The sequence below is a fragment of the Schistocerca serialis genome, chromosome 5 (assembly GCF_023864345.2).
Source record: "Schistocerca serialis cubense isolate TAMUIC-IGC-003099 chromosome 5, iqSchSeri2.2, whole genome shotgun sequence".
In the NCBI taxonomy this organism is placed as follows: domain Eukaryota; kingdom Metazoa; phylum Arthropoda; class Insecta; order Orthoptera; family Acrididae; genus Schistocerca; species Schistocerca serialis.
The window spans coordinates 97,874,684-97,895,067 of record NC_064642.1 but is presented as its reverse complement, the minus strand read 5'-3'; the positions used below and the strand labels follow the sequence as shown (position 1 = coordinate 97,895,067).

The 20,384-nt window shown below is 40.2% G+C and overlaps 1 protein-coding gene across 1 annotated transcript in view; it reads right to left on the bottom strand.

The window, feature by feature from the left end:
- Nucleotides 1-20,384, bottom strand: part of LOC126480992 (ribosomal protein S6 kinase delta-1) — a 190,846-nt gene that overhangs the window by 66,457 nt on the left and 104,005 nt on the right. Inside the window, exon 8 of the mRNA XM_050104435.1 lies at nucleotides 12,866-12,985. Coding sequence (XP_049960392.1) covers nucleotides 12,866-12,985 — 120 coding nt within the window. The remainder of the gene's footprint in view (nucleotides 1-12,865; nucleotides 12,986-20,384) is intronic.

Below are 20,384 nucleotides of genomic sequence, written 5' to 3'. Positions count from 1 at the left end.
CACCTTCCCCATTACACATACAGGTAGCACGCACCGTGCAGCTGTCACTCCTTGACGGGGGATGCTGGTATCACCTGGAGAGGTTTATATTGATGGTAGGTCAGTGGTCATAATGTTATCGCTGATCAGTGTATAATTGTGTCTGTCATTTTAATTAGACTTTGCAAACTTTATGACATACTCAAAATTTTTCAGGCTTTTATCAAATTCTGTTGTTTTAAACTATCTCATGCAGCTCAAATTATGTATTATTGAAGTCTCGTGTGTGTGTGTGTGTGTGTGTGTGTGTGTGTGTGTGTGTGTGTGTGTGAGTGTGTGTGTGTTGGCGCACGCGCATGTGTGCGCATGTGCGTGCGTGTTTGCCAAAAGCCTTATGGGCCAAAAGCTTTATTTGTGGCAGTCTTTTTGTTGTGCATATTTGCAACTCAGCATCTCTGCTATACGGTGAGTAGCAACTCTTGTTTTCATAATATTGTTACATTCCATCCTGGATATTCCTCTATTAAAATAAAATACAGTTAGCAAAGGAAAGGAGAAAGATGTGTGTGCCTTCCTTAAGTATTCTGAAATTCCAGATGATGCAAAGGAGTGTTACAAAGATGTCCTAGATAAATAATGGACAGATATGAGAGAAAACTTGACAATAACATTGAACTATACCATGTAATACTTTTTGTAGCACAGCTATTCATTTATTATTATATGTAGTACAGATAATAATGATATAAGTTAAACAATTATGTTAAAATAGTTGTCATTGTTACAATTATATTATGTCACTGTATTTCCATTATTATTATTATTATTATTATTATTATTATTGTCATTATTATCATTACTACTGTGTTCTCAATTAAGTTAAAAACTGTAAAATAAAATATGCAATACATAATAATTTATGCAAAAATACACATTGTGCAACAATGCAGGCATATAATTATAACTACAACAAATTTAAAAAATAGATTGCAAATAAAACTAAAAGTTACAAGGAAAAAAAAATTGGCCAGGTGCGGGTAGGACTAGCGCTTTGAGGGTTTCATGCAAACTCATTCATCCATTACAGCAATCAAGAATCTCTACCATTTTTGCCTGTTATCAACATGGATACTGGTAAGATATTCATCTCAGGGATTCCAAGATGAGAATGTTTTAATTTCAGTAATACAAGTGTGACATAATGTCATGCAGCAGACAGGTGGCCATTATTATAATAATCTGTAGCTGTGCATTGAGGCTGACTGGATCACAACGAAAAGTCAAACACCAGGCAATGAAAGACTTTACTGCTCAAATGACATGTTTCAGAATTTATCCACCATCAGGTACTATGGAGTGATTGCTGCATGTAATGTGACGTTTCAAGCTGTAAAAGAAACAAACAATGGCAGACTAACCTGAATGTAGAACTACTGACCATTTTAATTTCAAGTCTGACGTCAGATAAAAATGACGACAAAATATATATATTTCATGTAATATCATTACAAAATAACACTTTCCAGATTTTTTCCTTTACTTGTACCGTGAAACATCCTCCTTTCCAAATTTCATGATTCTAGGTCAACAGGAACCACCCTATATGTTTTGATGGGTTTGTTTGCATGTACCAAAATATATGACATAAATGGTCATATCTTTTGGGTGTATTTGTCACAGCACCAAGGTCCTAACAGACCAGATGTGACACAAATTAGGACTTGGTACATCTACAGTCCTGAGAAAAAGGATTCTTAGTAGTTGGACAGGCAAAGAATAAAGCAATTCTATAAGGTTTCCATTTTTACAGACTGAGGTATGGAACTCTAAAAGGCAAAATAAATGACACCAGCAATTATTACACAAATTTGTCAACTTTTGAAGGGAAAAAAATAACCTGGAAAAATCATGCCCTAATATATATTTCTTTCAGTCCTCATACCATGCCTATTATTACTGAGGACAGAGATTACTATAAACAAAATGTAATGCTTGCCCTGAGGAGAATAATATTTATTCACATGGAATTATGAACAGTGCAATGAATTAAGACTTTTATGAATCTTGAAAGACATATGTAAAAATGTACAGAAAAACACATTTATCATTTAATATAATTGTATTTAAAAACAATACTGATTTATTATGTACCGTATTTCCTCGAATCCAAGCCGCACTCGAATCTAAGCCGCACCTGAAAAATGATACTCGAAATAAAGGAAAAAAAATTTCCCGAATCTAAGCCGCACCTGAAATTTGAGACTCGAAATTCAAGGGGAGAGAAAAGCTTTAGGCCGCACCTCCAAATCGAAACAAAGTTGATCCATTGTAATATGAGACACAATTTAGGTCGAATGAATGACGATACAGCTACAATAGTTCGGTTCGAGTCGTAAGCTTAGCAGTTAAGCTATACCAGGTAGCCATTGCTATGCGTCAGGCGCCCCGTCCGTATTTATACGGGTACCCTTCCTTTTTCACGTGCTTCGTCTGGTTTGAATCGATTTCCTTATTTTGCTTTGATCTGATAAGTGCCGTTTTCTTTGATATAGGTGTTTACGTCACTCTAAGCTGAAAATGCGTTACTGTACTGTGCCATGAATTGTTTGTCGCATTCTGATGTGCGTGTTTACGGCCTGTCGCCGCTCGCGGCATGGCTTGCTTTTGTGCGCGCTACCGCCGCTTACAGTAAAAAAAAAAGAGAGAGAGAGAGAGAGCAATCATCTCATTAGCGAAACAATGGCAAGAGACTGCTATTTGTTGTTACTTACGCTGCTGCTTTCTTTGATAATGATCAACAAGAACCAAATGATAGAGGATGTTCTGAATGAGAGTTTAGCGAAAATTTTTCTCCGTTTGAAAATCTTTGCGGCCGCTTCTTTAGTACATCAAATTCTGCACAGAAATTAGTCATCTTAGATTTAAAAATCTAGTCAGTTACCGTGCTTCATTTCTGACAGTATCACTATTACGCATAAGAATAATACGAATATAAACATGACACGATACGTATATTCTTCCGCGTTTGCTGTTGTCTCACTCTAGTTTTGTAGTTTATTGGGCAGACAGAATTTAAATAAGATAGCAGCAAACACGAAAGAATACATGGCAAAATGTTTAAATTCGTATTATTCTTATGGTGAAGAGAATACTGCATGTGATTCACATTTCATCAGGTTCCTATTACCAACCACCATTTCTCACAGGTAGGAAAAAATTCTGAACATAGAGTTGGTCATATTGACAAACATCCCAAGCAGTCTTACCAGTTGGATTTTCATAGTAAATTGAAATTCTGCTACATTCGAAGATGAACAATACGAAATTTGTATTTACTTCGTTGGATAATGTATGAAAATGCAGTGGTCGAAACTCGGGGCAGAGAAAAAAAAGCTCGTCTTCCACCCTTTTTTTTAAATTTATTTACTGACGCAGAGGTTTTGGTGCCAGTATTTATCTTTGAGCCTATAAAGCATGCCTGTGTAGCGCTACATATATTCGACGGCAGAAGTTATTTGTGGCGGCACCTACCAACATTTTTAAGAGCCTCCGCTTGCTTTGCACTCGATTGTAAGCCGCAGGCGGTTTTTTGGATTACAAAAACCGGAAAAAAAGTGCGGCTTGGATTCGAGTAAATACGGTATATTATTCTCTGTTCTATGCTAAAAATATTGTCACAGAGAAGAAGGTGTAATTACAGGAATGACGAACACTAACTTCACTTAACGAAGTTTTATTCAGCACTTGCTCACTTGCTCATACAAGAGCGTGGAGCGAACTGCCTCTGGCCAGAATACATACGGTATACATACAGTTACAGAAAATTCCAGTACAATGATTCTTGACATTTTTGGATACTTCTAGAATGTACTCAAACTGAATATAGAAATTAAAATTTCACAGTCCAGGGGAGTTTTGAACACACGACCCTCTATGCAACAGTTTAGTATCATAACCACTATACCATGGTAACTGTGCTACTCAGCTTCTTCTGTAACATTGCTCCCTCCTAAAGGGAACAGCGTCTTGGTGTTACGTTCTCCTAGTACAGGAACGAGTCATCGGTCCTGCATACTATGACTCCCGATGATTGATGTTCGCCCTCGCGGTGATATTCTTAGAACTTCCTTTGCCACTAAGCTCTTTATCACCTTTCCGCTTGTTGTTGGAACGTCAAATTTACCCTGGGTTATAGGATCCTTATAGGGCTTCATTCGAAGTACGTGGACCGTATCTCTCATCTTTCGTTGTCTTTTGTCGGGGTCGAAATCTTCAACTTCATAAGTAACATCAGACAACTGTCTTACAACCTTGTAAGGTCCAAAGTAGTGCTTGAGGAGCTTCTCAGAGAGACCAACCTTCTGAACAGGAGTGAAGATCCAAACGAGGTCACCAGGCTGGTACACAACAGGGCAGTGGCTTGCATCATACCTTCGGCGATTGTTTTCCTGAGCCTGCAGTGTGTGGAGTCGAGCTAAAAGCCAAGCTCCCTCAGCTCTGGTTAACACCTGGCTGATGCAGTCGTTGTCCACGTCATCAGAATGTAACGGAAACACAGCGTCCATCGTCGTAGTCGCCTCATGCCCATGCACCAGGAAAAACAACATAAATCCTGTGGTGTCTTGTTTGGCAGTGTTGTAGGCAAACATCACGAAAGGTAGCACCTCATATCAGTTGCTTTGCTCAACATTGACGAACACTGAAAGCATGTCGGCCAAAGTCTTATTAACGCATTCAGTAAGCACGTCAGTTTGCAGATGGTAGGCAGTCGTCATGTAATGAGTAATGTAGCACCGACGGTTTATCTCTGTCACAAGATTCGATTAAAAAACCTTCCCTTGATCCATAATTAACGACCTTGGGGCACCATGTTTTTATATAATGTCTTCCACAATGAATTTGGCTACCTTGAATGCTTCACGGCTTTTGTAAAGGCACAGCATGTCAGATAATCAGAGCAAACCATAATCCATCTACTGCCACTAGCAGACGTTGGAAATCGCCTGAGGAGGTCAATCCTAACACGCTGGAAAGGCGTTTCAGCTGGTGGAATTGGTATGAGTCCGCCAGGTGATTTCTGAGGAACTGCCTTTCTCCTCTGGCACTCTCAACAGTGAGACACATTGTGATGGACACTCTTAAATAAACCTGGTCAGAAAAATCTCTTGCAGATCCTATTGTATGTCTTAATAAACCCTAAATGTCTGGCCTCAGGTGTGTCATGGAATTTCTGTAAAACATCCAAGTGCATGTGTTTAGGAATCTCTGGTAGCCACCTCTTTCCAAACAGATCAAAGTTTTTCTTGCAAAATAGTCCATTAACTACCTTAAATTGTCCTTTCACATCCTCTGACCAATTTAAGGCAAGCATAATTTGAGATATCTTGGCATCTTTCCTTAGCAGAGAGATCCTGGAATGCAGTGAGACAGTCACTATCTTCATCAAAGTCTTGATGGTCTTGCACAGGGTTTCTTGAGAGACAGTCGGCATCTTGGTGTTTTCTTCCACTGTTGTACACTATGGTAATGTCATACTCTTGAAGATGTAGTGCCTACCTGGTGAGTCATGCTGCTGCATCCTCTGTAACAATTGTGAATGGCCTTCCATAGAGATACTGTCTAAATTTGCACATGGCCCAGATCACAACACATTCTCTTTCTGTAGTTGAGTATTTTCTCCTGGCTTTTGTAAGTGTCCTAGAAGCATAGGTTATAACCATCTCTTTTCCACCCGAAATTTGCACCAGAACAGCACTGATCCCATACCCACTGGCATCTGTGTGTAGTTCTGTGAGTGCTCTCTCGTCATACAGACCAAGTACAGGGCCAGTTGTCAGAGCTTTTCACAACACATCGAAAGAATCTTGTTGAGCACCATCGGCTTTTAACAACTCTTGGAGTGGCCTAGCTTTGATAAAACGACGGTAATAAGAACATAATCCAAGGAAGCTTCTCACATCTCTAATAGTTTTAGGAATAGGAAACTCCATTATAGATCTCACCTTTTCTGGGTATGGCCGCACACCTTAGTTTGACAAAAAGTGTCCAAGTATTTTGATTTCTTTTGCTCCAAAGAGATACTTTCTTGGATTAAGTTTCAGTCTGCCTTGTTGGAGACACTTAAGAACGGCCCTCAGTCTTTTTATATGTTCATCAAATGTCTCTGAGAACACTATAATGTCATCTAAGGAACAAAGACACACTGTCCACTTCAGATGACGTAGAAGATTATCCATCATCCGTTCAAAAGTTGCTGGTGCATTACACAAACCAAACGGCACCACCTTAAACTCATACAGACCATCAGGGCTGATGAATGTAGTTTTCTCATGATCAGCCTCATCTACTTCAATTTGCCAGTATCTCGAGTACATGTCCCTGGTTGAGAAAAATTTGGCCCACTTCAGACAATCTGGGGTATCATCAGTTCGTGGAAGAGGGTAAACATCCTTTTCAGTTATCTTATCAAGCTTCCTGTAATCAACACAAAAGCACCAACTGCCATTCTTCTAACTGATGAGAACAACTGGTGACTACCATGGGCTCTGCGAAGGCTGGATGATTCATTCTTCATCATTTTCACTACCTCGTCGCGAATTATTCAACGTTCCGTTGCTGACACGCAGGACAGTCTCTGGCTTATTGGTTGATGGTCTTCAGTGCTAATCCAGTGCTTCACCGTCGATTTGTCTAATTTGCTCTTCACCTGCAGATTGAAGCATTCAGAGAACTCTTGAAGAATGGCAAGTAGAATCTTCTGTTGCTCCTTAGTGAGATCTGGTGACTATCGAGCTAGATCATCTTGTCTCATAGTGGTAGTGCTAATTTTGCCCACAGACTCGGCGTCGGAGGTTTCTGTGATGCTCAGCTGATCGGCAATTAACAGCTCAGCATTTGCTATGCACATGTGTCTTGGAAGAATCTGCAGTTCTTGGCGACAGTTAATTATCCACAATTCACCAAAACTGTTCTGAAATGAGATGACAGAGGCTGTAAAGACCAAGTTATTCTTCAGTGGTATGCTTCTCTTACATTCCACTACAAGATCCATGGGTTGATGCATGGCATGACACATGACAGTTACCTTTCTAGTGCTGACTGCAGGAATGACCACTTCATCCAGCACACATAGTCTCCACACACTCGGATGCGCATCTTCCTGTCCACAGTATCTCATCTCGTCTAGCATAATTTTTGAGCAACCACAATAATTGCCTCAGAAGCTTTCAAAACATCCCATCCGAGAATGACATCTAGACTACACTCTTGTAAGACAATGAATTCAAAGGGCTGTGTATGGCCACTCATGCCCACACAAATCACACATCTTCCTTTAGGTTTTACATATTTCCCATTAGCCACCTTCAGCTGTTTTGTTGTCAATAAATACAGTTTCCTGCAACTGATGATGGTACTTCTCCAAAATGAATGATTATGATGCTCCAGAGTCCACAAGCGCTTGAGCTGGTCGGCCATCCGTGCAGATATCAGTGTAGTTTCCTATCATTTTTGTAGTGATCGACGGAAGAGGATTTTTCTCTTTGATGGCCTCACCTCCAAGGAAGGTCGCACCCTTTAGTTTTCAGGTTGTGCAGCTAGTTGATTGGCTGGAGCTTCTAAATGGCGATGAAGACCTTGATCAGCATGTTGGGGAGCGTCCTCTCTAGTGGCTAGCTTGTGGCGATGGTGACCTACATCATCCTGCACCCTATCTTCTTGTTCATCTTCGTCGGCCCGGAGTTGGTGTCGGCTAAGATCAGTCTGCTGTCTTCTGGCACAGGCACCATCAAATATCTGCCACCTTTCTCGACAACAGTGCACCACATGTCCCGGTCGACCGCAGTGGAAACTTACAGGTTGGTTATCCTGAGTCCTCTAGATTTCAGTCTTCCTTGGTGCCTAAACAGGTTCCTCATGCGGCATTGTAGGAGCGTAACTTCACCTGGGTCCTGACATTTTCACCATTGTAAAGGGAAATGAAGGATGAGAGATTGGGTTAAATGTCTGTTCCACTTCCTCCCTTATGACCTCTTGAAGTGTCTCAGTTTTTCGCTCACCGTGCAATCCAAGTGCCTTCTGACCTTCCTCTCTCACTATCTGGCGAAGAACACTTGTGAATCAGTTTCTTCCTACATCACAGACATCGATACAATGTTTGGAAGCCGTTCAAACTTCTTGTAATTCTTTTTTAATGCATTGTCTCGATGTACTGGCACCATTTTATGAAGTCGTCTGCTTGTCGAAACCTCCTTCGTGAGTAGGGCTTGATACATGTCCTCAGCAACACACTTCATGAGATGTGCAACCTTATCTTCCGCCTTCATTCTAGGATCCACTACTTTACACAGCTCCAAGACGTCTTGAATGTAGGATGCTGTAGTTTCTCCTGGACACTGTGCCCTGCACTTTAATTTATTTTCAGCCTTGCACTTCTGTTGTTGTGTGTCACTGAAATACTTGCCCAGTTCTGCCTGGAACACTTCCCAGCTTGTTAATGTCTCCTCATTGTTCTCATACCATTCTTGGCAGTGCCCTCCAAGTAGAAAAACACATTAGCCAAACACATAGTGTCATCCCATTTGTTAAATTTGGCTTTATGCTCATATACCTGCAGCCACTTGTTTCGATCTTTGCGATTGTCACCAGAGAACCTGGAAGGATGTCTCATGTGGTGGCACACAGTTGCTGTCATCGTAACGTCCTCCTCTTCTTCAGTCTCTGATAGATTGCGATCTGTTGAATATGGCTCGAACTCTGGTTTCTCGCCACGTAAATGGCAGCTCTGTTGTGGCCTGATGGGAGCCACTGTGTTGTCGATAGTGTGCGCAATCACAAGTTCCAATACCCAGCGCCTCCACCAGAATAATGTCACATAGAAGAAGGTGTAATTACATGAATGACGAACACCCACTTCACTTAACGAAGGTTTATTCAGCACTTGCACATACAAGAGCATGGAGCGAACTGCCTCTGGCCAGAACACATACGGTATATATACAGTTACAGAACATTCCAGTACAATGATTCTTGACATTTGTGGATACTTCTAGAATGTACTCGAACCAAACATAGAAATTAAAATTTCACAGTTTTGAACTCATGACCCTCTATGCAACAGTCTAGTATCATAACCACTGTACCATGGTGACCCTGCTGTTCTTCTGTGACAATATTAATAACTGTGAAATAGTCAAATAACTTATGTAATTACCTTCTCTCATCTTGATATTGGATGAGGACAGGCGTGAGAGACATTTTAAGGGTACTTATGTTGCATTTTGATTAAATGTGTCTTTATTTGCTCTTAAAACCCTTATTTATTTATCTTTAGCATCCCTAAAAACAATTTATTTTTTCAAAGTAACAGAATGCGCTATACAGCGTGAGCCATTTCTAAGCACATTGTACGTAACAGAGGTGGGAGGGGGCAGTGAAAAATAGACAAGTAAGACAATGAAAGACACATAAAACTGAAACAAAGAGAGGAAAAGAGTACTTACTGTGAAGAAATGCCAAGACAGAAGAAATTAATGTAAATTAAGGATAGGTTGGTGGTGAGAATCAAGGACATGTTGTGGCGCTAGTTCCCACCTGTGGAGTTCTGAGAAACTGGTGTCTGGGGGAAGAATCCAGATGGTACGTGTGGTGAAACAGGCACCAAGGTCATGATAGTAATGTTGTTGAGCATTCTCTGCAACAGGATATTGCGTATTGCCAGTATACACCCTCTGCCTCTGTTGTTGAGCATTCTCTGCAACAGGATATTGCGTATTGCCAGTAAACACCCTCTGCCCATGCCCATTCATCCTAATTGATAATTTGGTGATAGTCATGACACTGTAAAAGGCCAAATAGTGTTAATGTAACAGCTGGTATATGACGTGTTGTTTCACACATGGCTCTCCCTTTCATAGTGTATGTTTTGTCAGTTGCAGGGCTGCTATAGCTGGTTGTAGAAGGATGCATAGGGTAAGTCTTGCAAGGGGGATGGTCACAGGGCAAGGAGCCATAGGGAAGGAAGATGGGTGCAGAAGGAGCATAGTGTCTGACAAGAATATTGAGGAGATTGGGAGGGCAACGAAAAGCTATTGTACGTGTGGTGGGCAAGATTTCAGACAGAATGGATCTCTCATTTCAGTGCACGATTTCACGAAGTCATGGCCCTATCAAAGTAGGTTATTAATACATTCCAGACCAGGATAATACTGAGTCACCAGTCGTGTGCTCCGAAGTTGTTTTTTGGAGGGATCAGCAGTACCAGGATTGGATGTGATGGCAGGAAATCTGCTTGTGAACTAGGCTGGTGGGATGATTACGCACAAGGAAGTATGAGGTTTCTTCACAGTAACTACTCTTTTCTTCATTCCGTTTTAGTTTCCTACGTCTTTCATGTCTATTTTTCAATGTGCCCCTCCTACCTCGGTTACATACAATGTACTTAGCTTTTCACTCTTATTAACTCATGCATGGGGTTTAAGCAGTAATCTCTGTCTTGCATATTACCCTGCCTTCCACCTTTAAGCACTCAGGTTTTCAAATCTTGACTGATGCAGTCCCCAACAATCAGTTTCCTCTGACCTGCAGTTCTGGGTGACTTTCCCGAAATCTACCACATTTCCTAGACTTCTCCAGTCCCTTTCCTTCACTACTCTTCCTTCCCCTTCAACCCTTCAGCCTGAAGAAGGAGCCATTGGCTCTGAAAGCTTGCCTCATTACAACCCTCTTTTATGTGTGTGTGTGTTCTACCACCACTTGGTGAGTAGATTTTTTATCTATCCAATTAAATTATTTTGTCAAATATTGATATTTTCTCAGTTACAGAGTTACTTTTAGTTCTGCTTCTACACTGAGTGACTTGTCAGTTCTGCCTGCACCATTGTCAAGTATGGGTCACATTGTTATGAATGCCAACAAAAGTTCAAAATTAATATTCTATAGTTTGTAATTATTGAATTGGGTGGGTAAAGAAAAATAATGTTGAGAAATGCCTTAAATCGGAGATGCACCCATTTCACTGGCAGGAAAATCCTGATGTTTCTCATCAGAAACAGTCATTTGTGAAAGCTTAAATACAACATATGGAAGAAAACAAATTTCATTCTGGAGAAAGAACTGTTGGAATATTTGCAAAAGCAAGCATTCAAGTCAAAAAGTTCTCCAACTATGATTTTCTTTTTAACAGTCGATTTCAAAGCACTAAGACTTCATCTTCACGCACACAGCATGACACAAATTTTAAATATGTATATGGTGAAAAATAAATAATAATAATAATAATAATAATAATAATAATAATAATAATAATGATGATGATGATGATGATGATGATAATAAAGGAATTTTGCCAAAAACAGATGCTACATTTTCAGGTCCCTAAATAATTAGACACAACCGGTATGTTCATCTCTTCACTGGCAGCTTGAAGAATTAGGTTCCTGCAACAAATGGTACAGTGATAATAGTTTTAAAATATTATGAACCTTGTATAACCACGAGATATATACTGACTGAAATGGAATTACTAATGCTTCTTACACTGAAATTTTAATATCTTTGGTGTATGTGTGGTGTCACCGCCAGACACCACACTTGCTAGGTGGTAGCCTTTAAATCGGCCGCGGTCCGGTAGTATATGACGGACCCACGTGTCGCCACTATCAGTGATTGCAGACCGAGCGCCGCCACACGGCAGGTCTAGAGAGACTTCCTAACACTCGCCCCAGTTGGACAGCCGACTTTGCTAGCGATGGTTCACTGACAAATTACGCTCTCATTTGCCGAAACGATAGTTAGCAGAGCCTTCACCTACATCATTTGCTACGACCTAGCAAGGCGCCATTATCATTTGCTATTTATCTTGTGATGCATGTACCGTCAGGCCGATGTTCACCAATTACGGATTAAAGTTAAGTATTCCAACAGATACGTACTATTTTTGCTAGTCTCATATCCCTGACTTGTTCCAGACCTCACGCCATCCTGCGTGAGCTTTAACGCGTGCCTTTCGGCTTCACCTCGTAGTGGCTTGGCTGTCTTGCCAAGTCACAACAGTATGGGCTACGTGGAGGAACTGGCTTTAACTCCTCATCAAGAAAGTCATTTGGCAAAACCTCAGAGATCACCATAAGCACCACTCTCAGTAGGTCTCATGACTAATGTCTCTTGTGACGATCCATGGATAAAAGAATTTGCTCAATTCACTACACCCTGTTCTGCGTAAACAGTAAAAGACTGTGTCCGCCTCCATGTTGAAAGAGTTTATTGATCTACACAAAGGAATCTGTTTCTGCCAGGGCTTATCATTGGCTGGTTTGTGATAAATTGGTATTTCGACTTGTATTACGAGCTACCATATATTTGAGTAAATAATAATGTGCACTGCTAACAAACAAGTTATAAACATGACAGTTTTATTTGATGCAAATATCAATAATGAAACAGCTCAGAAATGTGTGAAGTACAGGGAGTTGAGCATAAAAATTATTAAAATGTGCCATTTGAAACTGAGTCATCTCTATCATAAATGGTACCTCAGAATCATGGCCACACGGAATATATAGTAATGTTTGGAACTGCTCGAACTGCTGATATCATAGAAGAAACATTGTGAATTCACCTGAATGATTTGTGATACTAGTTCAGAACATGAAAGAAACTTTTCAAGTTATCTGTTACGTAGATAAGGGTATCATCACTATTATTATTATTATTATTATTCACCAACCAAAATTTATAGAAGAAATCATTTGCAGATTTCTTCCCAAACTGTGCTTTTATTTTTCCCTAAAAATGTAAATGAAGTTTCTGATAGTGAAGAAGTACCTTAAGAAAGAAAACTGTTTCTGTGGTGTATAAAACCTTTGGACATTAAAATTATTTCACTCACCTTAATAACATAGCACTTGTTTTCTTGTCTATTTAGAGCCAACATCACTCTATCAATAATTCCAAGGACTTTGTAGGACTTCAGTTCTGAGGAATGTCTTGATAGCTGATGTTCAGACTCCTGGTATTAACCACACAGATAGATATAACAGCAACATAAAACACAGAAAACATGGCTGTTCATCAATAAGAAGAAATGCTTTTAGAACACAAAGATGGTGTCATACAGAATAAAATAAAACACAATGATATTTATAAAACAACTGAGGGTGGAGAAGTTTTAATATTACATACTCTGGATAAAAGGTAAACATGAGCAAAGTAAACTGACAGTAATACCATGAATGACAACTACTAATCACAGTTTATTTACTTGGAATGTAACAACTTGTCTGTCTTGTAGCTTGGTCCTAGATAAACAGTAATCCCAAACTGGATATCAGTGTCATGCCAATGTTACTCTGCTAGCACCATGTGAGACTAGGCACAAGCTTAGAACACTAGGTGGCAATCACACTGAAACACAAGTAGATTAGGTGACAAGAATCTGCTATACTTACATCTGCCTTTAAACTCATTGAGGCACAATGGTACAGAACTTGACCTCTGCCTCAAACTCCCCTACTGATCTACATGGCAGAGGTGAAGGATAACTGTTGCAAAAAGTGTTGGGGGCCGAGTACCAGGTCATCAGGATTGTGAAGCAAAGCATAGTGCAAGGTTGGCTCAGGTGATGGACAACATAAGGGAGTTATATATAAGATTTACAAATGAGGATCAGATAGCAACTGTGGGTGGAGGTGGTAACAGACCGGATAGGGACAGAAGTATGAAGTAAGTTGTGGCCTGTAAAAGATAGCTATTCAAAATGCAGCTGTCTTGGGGTCATGATTCAACTTATCTTATTACAGCTGTAAGATGTATGGGGGTTGGGAATGCACTGATGAAGAAGGGTATGGTTCACATTGTATTGGTGCCAGTTGAGTCTATTAAGAGATCAAGTTTCACTGGGCACAGCCTTCATTTCAATAAGTATGGGAAGGGGAGATTGGCAAATCTGATATTTAGTGTGTGCAGTGTGTGGTGTGGCACCTTCCAGCAAAATGTAAGGGGTACTGGAGATAAAGTTAGTGAACTGCTCGTAGATGTTGACTCTGCCATTACTGGTATATCACAGCACCACACAAACAATGTGACATTTCAGAAGCTTTCTGTACTACAATACAGACTAGCTCCCCCACTCTGCAAAGAGCTCCTGTAAAAATATCTATGAAATATGTACAGTATTTAACAATCACTTGACGGATAAAGCAGTTGAACTACATAAAAACTTAGTTTCTACAGGTATCATAAATCTCTCTTGAAAATGGCTTTCCAAGACTGCTATCTGATGTACATCTCTGTGGTACTTACAAGGGGGAGACTGTGTCAATAATTATATCAGTGAAGACTAAGGAGTCTCATGGACGTGACTGAATATCTAGCACGATACAACAGCACAGCCCCTGCACATGTTAGTCCAGTAATTTTTCCTTTAGGAAATGTTTATTTTCCTTTAGGAAATGTTTAAAGTACTAAGTACTGAAACTGCTTCGTAAAAATGGAGAAAGCGATAACATAGACTATTTTAGACCTATTTCTATGCCACTGGTGTTTGCAAAAATTTAATTGTCATTTCAGTTCACATAATTTTCTGTTGAATGTACAGTTTGTTTTAGAAGTGGTTTAAGATTTGAAAATGCCCAATTCCCGTTCCTTTGTGACACTCTGGATAGATTAATCAAAAAGTTGTGAACATTAACATCTTCTTTGATTTAAGTATTTGGTTGTGTTGATCGTAAAATATTGCCGCAGAATCTCAACCATTAAGGAATAAGAGAAGCAGCTCATTAGTATTTCAACTCATATTTTAAAAACATAAAGCAAAAGGTCATCCTCCAAAATAATAAGAACAACTTTGAGTTGCTGTCAAATTGGGGCATGTTTAAGTGGCTGGTGCCTCGAGGATCAGTGATGGTTCTACTACTGTTTCTCACAAAAACTAACTTGACATGCATTGCAGAGCATCTTTTTCTTTCTATGTAGGTACACGTATACAAAGCAGACACATTTACCTATACAAAATAAATGAAATACAATGATTTTTTGCTTATCAATTTTTCCAAGTGACTTCACCCATGTAACATGTATGTCACATACATTTAACACATTTCACATACATTTATACAAGACATTTCATCCGTATCTTTAGCTAATTTTTTCTTGCAGTTGCAGCTGAATTCTAAGGAAACTTAATTCTGCCAGTAATTGCTTGTCACTTTGAGAAAAAGAATTGTCACTGGCAACCATCTTATTCTCTGCTGTTTTGCACCATCTACATCTACATCTACATTTATACTCCGCAAGCCACCCAACGGTGTGTGGCGGAGGGCACTTTACGTGCCACTGTCATTACCTCCCTTTTCTGTTCCGGTCGCGTATGGTTCGGGGGAAGAACGACTGTCTAAAAGCCTCCGTGCATGCTCGAATCTCTCTAATTTTACATTCGTGGTCTCCTCGGGAGGTATAAGTAGGGGGAAGCAATATATTCGATACCTCATCCAGAAACGCCCCCTCTCAAAACCTGGCGAGCAAGCTACACCGCGATGCAGAGCGCCTCTCTTGCAGAGTCTGCCACTTGAGTTTGCTAAACATCTCCGTAACGCTATCACGGTTACCAAATAACCCTGTGACGAAACGCGCCACTCTTCTTTGGATCTTCTCTATCTCCTCCGTCAACCCGATCTGGTATGGATCCCACACTGATGAGCAATACTCAAGTATAGGTCGAACGAGTGTTTTGTAAGCCACCTCCTTTGTTGATGGACTACATTTTCTAAGGACTCTCCCAATGAATCTCAACCTGGTACCCGCCTTACCAACAATTAATCTTATATGATCATTCCACTTCAAATCGTTCTGCACGCATACTCCCAGATATTTTACAAAAGTAACTGCTACCAGTGTTTGTTCCGCTATCATATAATCACACAATAAAAGATCCTTCTTTCTACGTATTCGCAATACATTACATTTGTCTATGTTAAGGGTCAGTTGCCACTCCCTGCACCAAGTGCCTATCCGCTGCAGATCTTCCTGCATTTAGCTGCAATTTTCTAATGCTGCAACTTCTCTGTATACTACAGCATCATCCGCGAAAAGCCGCATAGAACTTCCGACACTATCTACTAGGTCATTTATATATATTGTGAAAAGCAATGGTCCCATAACACTCCCCTGTGGCATGCCAGAAGTTACTTCAACGTCTGTAGATGTCTCTCCATTGATAACAACATGCTGTGTTCTGTTTGCTAAAAACTCTTCAATCCAGCCACACAGCTGGTCTGATATTCCGTATGTGATTCAACAGAAAAATGTAGTTGTGGTATTGAACGAAGTAGCATGATCTTTGGCCACAAAACATGCAGGCAAAATTTTTGGCTGTCTGCAATGCTAATTAACACAATTACCCCCAACCCTAGGGATAGTAAGGGTATCTCACTCTTGCAGTAATTTTTATACAAATAATGACCCCTGTACATACCAAATCTGGTTCAAATTGCTCCAGGCATTATTAATTTATATTTTTATGTCAACTGTTTCCACCACAAATTCTTAGTGCTAGGGATGTCTCACTACCACATTAAATTTTTCCATATAGCAAGTGATATATATGCCAATTTTGGTAGAAATTCCTTGAGACATTACAGAGCTATGTTGATTTGTCATTAAATCTGCACCCCCCCCCCCCTTCCCTGTCCCCAAGTCTCTGGGTGAAATGTTAATGTTATTGTCACTGTCATAGCCACTGTCACCAAGAAGTCTAGTGATCCCAAAAACTAGGGATTTGATATTAATACCGCTTGTTACTGAAACTCCTCACATGTCATGACTTCCCACCCCCACCCCCGCACACACTGGGATAGTAGAAGTATACTAACAAACAATATGAGCCACATACATGCAAAATTTGACTGGAACTGCTCCAGATGTTCCTGAGCCAAGCTTCCTAGACATCCCCTCTTCACCCCAATCCCTATGGATGGTAAGTGGTTTTTAAACCCACAAAAAGCTTCACCTGCACGCACACAAGGACATGCCAAAGTTTCACTGTAACTAGATTTTATTTATTTATTTATTTACATGTCAAGTTCCGTAGGACCAAATTGAGGAGCAAATCTCCAAGCTCATGGAACATGTCAGTACATAAAATTACAACATCAAAGTAATAACAGATAAAAATAAATGTTTATGAACCCGAAAAGAGTCAATCCATAAATTTAAGTAAACGCAATCAACAATACAACAAGAATCAGCTTACTTTTTCAAGGAACTCCTTGACAGAATAGAAGGAGTGATTCATTAGGAATCTCTTCAGTTTAGATTTGAAAGCGCACGGATTACTGCTAAGATTTTTGAATTCGAATGGTAGCTTATTGAAAATGGATGCAGCAGTATACTGCACACCTTTCTGCACAAGTTAAGGAAGTCCAATCCAAATGCAGGTTTGATTTCTGCCGATTGTTAACTGAGTGATAGCTGCTTATTCTTGGGAATAAGCTAATATTGTTAACAAGAAATGACAGTAAGGAATATATACAGGGTATTACAAAATGGTACGGCCAGACTTTCAGGAAACATTCCTCACACACAAAGAAAGAAAATATGTTACGTGGACATGTGCCCGGAAACGCTTACTTTCCATGTTAGAGCTCATTTTATTACTTCTCTTCAAATCACATTAATCATGGAATGGAAACACACTGCAACAGAACGTACCAGCATGACTTCAAACACTTTGTTACAGGAAATGTTCAAAATGTCCTCCGTTAGCGAGGATACATGCATCCACCCTCCATCGCATGGAATCCCTGATGCGCTGATGCAGCCCTGGAGAATGGCGTATTGTATCACAGCCGTCCACAATACGAGCACGAAGAGTCTCTACATTTGGTACCGGGGTTGCGTAGACAAGAGCTTTCAAATGCCCCCATAAATGAAAGTCAAGAGGGTTGAGGTCAGGAGAGCGTGAAGGCCATGGAATTGGTCTGCCTCTACCAATCCATCGGTCACCGAATCTGTTGTTGAGAAGTGTACGAACACTTCGAATGAAATGTGCAGGAGCTCCATCGTGCATGAACCACATGTTGTGTCGTACTTGTAAAGGCACATGTTCTAGCAGCACAGGTAGAGTATCCCGTATGAAATCATGCAAACGTGCTCCATTGAGCGTAGGTAGAAGAACATGGGGCCCAATCAAGACATCACCAACAATGCCTGCCCAAACGTTCACAGAAAATCTGTGTTGATGATGTGATTGCACAATTGCGTGCAGATTTTCGTCAGCCCACACATGTTGATAGTGAAAATTTACAATTTGGTCACGTTGGAATGAAGCCTCATTCATAAAGAGAACATTTGCACTGAAATGAGGATTGACACATTGTTGGATGAACCATTCGCAGAAGTGTACCCGTGGAAGCCAATCAGCTGCTGATAGAGCATGCACACGCTGTACATGGTACGGAAACAACTGGTTCTCCCGTAGCACTCTCCATACAGTGACGTGATCAACATTACCTTGTACAGCAGCAACTTCTCTGACGCTGACATTAGGGTTATCGTCAACTGCATGAAGAATTGCCTCATCCATTGCAGGTGTCCTCGTCGTTCTAGGTCTTCCCCAGTCGCGAGTCATAGGCTGGAATGTTCCGTGCTCCCTAAGACGCCGATCAATTGCTTCGAACGTCTTCCTGTCAGGACACCTTCATTCTGGAAATCTGTCTCGATACAAATGTACCGCGCTACGGCTATTGCCCCATGCTAATCCATACATCAAATGGGCATCTGCCAACTCCGCATTTGTAACATTGCACTGACTGCGAAACCACGTTCGTGATTAACACTAACTTGTTGATGCTACATACTGATGTGCTTGACGCTAGTACTGTAGAGCAATGAGTCGCATGTCAACACAAGCACCGAAGTCAACATTACCTTCCTTCAATTGGGCCAACTGGCGGTGAATCGAGGAAGTACAGTACATACTGACGAAACTAAAATGAGCTCTAACATGGAAATCAAGCGTTTCCGGACACATGTCCACATAACATCTTTTCTTTATTTGTGTGTGAGGAATGTTTCCTGAAAGTTTGGCCGTACCTTTTTGTAACACCCTGTATATATATATTAAGAGGCCAATGTCAAAATACCCAGACTCGTGAACAGGGGTTGACAAGAGGTTTGTGAACTTACACCACATACTGCCCGAACCGCCCATTTCTGAGCCAAAAATATCCTTTTAGAATGAGAAGGGTTACCCCAAAATATAATACTATATGACGTAAGTGAATGAAAATAAGCAAAGCAGACAAATTTTCATATCAAAATACCACTTACTTCAGAGACCGTTTGAATAGTAAAAATGGCAGTGTCAAGTCTTTAAACAAGATCCTGAACATGGGCTTTCCACGACAGCTTACTATCTATCTGAACACCTAGAAATTTGATCTGTTCAGTTCCACTAATCATATGCCAATTCTGTGAAATTAAAATGTCAGGTTTTGTTGAATAGTGTGTTAGAAACTGTAAAAACTGAGTCTTACTGTGATTTAGCAATAGTTTATTTTCTGCAAGCTATGAACTTAGGTCATGAACTGCACTATTTGAAATCGAGCCAATGTTACACACAACATCCTTTACTACCACGCTAGTGTCATCAGCAAACAGAAATATTTTAGCTACTCATAATACTAGAGGGCGTACCATTGATATAAATAAGGAACAGGAGTGGACCCAAAACTGATCCCTGGGGCACCCCCCACTTGACTGTACCTCACTCAGACCCCACACCACAGCCAGTCTCGACATTGTGAATATTGACCTTTTGCTGTCTGTTGTTGAAGTAAGAGGTGAACCAATTTTGAGCTACTCCCAGTATTCCGTACTGGTCCAACTTCTGGAGCAATATTTTGTGATCAAACAACTTAGTTAAATAAAAAAATATGGCTAGCATTCGAAACCTTTTGTTTAACCCATCCAGTAACTCACACAGGAAAGAGACTATAGTATTTTCAGTTGTTAAGCGACTTCTAAAGCCGAACTGTACATTTGATAGCAAATCGTGTGATATAAAATGATCAATTATCCTTACATATACAGCCTTTTCAATAACTTTAGCAAACACTGATAGCATATAAATAGGTCTTGAATTGCCTACATTATCCTTTTCTCCCCTTTTATAAAGCAGCTTTACTACTGAGTACTTTGATCATTCAGGAAACTGGCCATTCCTAAAGGAAAAATTACAAATATGGATAAATACCGGACTAACATGTGCAGCACAGTTCTTTAATATTCTGCTAGGCACTTGCATCATAACCATGAGAGTCCTTAGCCTTCACTGATTTAATTATTGACTCAATCTCTCCCTTGTCTGTAACACAGAGGAGTATTTCAGACAACAATCTCAGAAAGGCAGT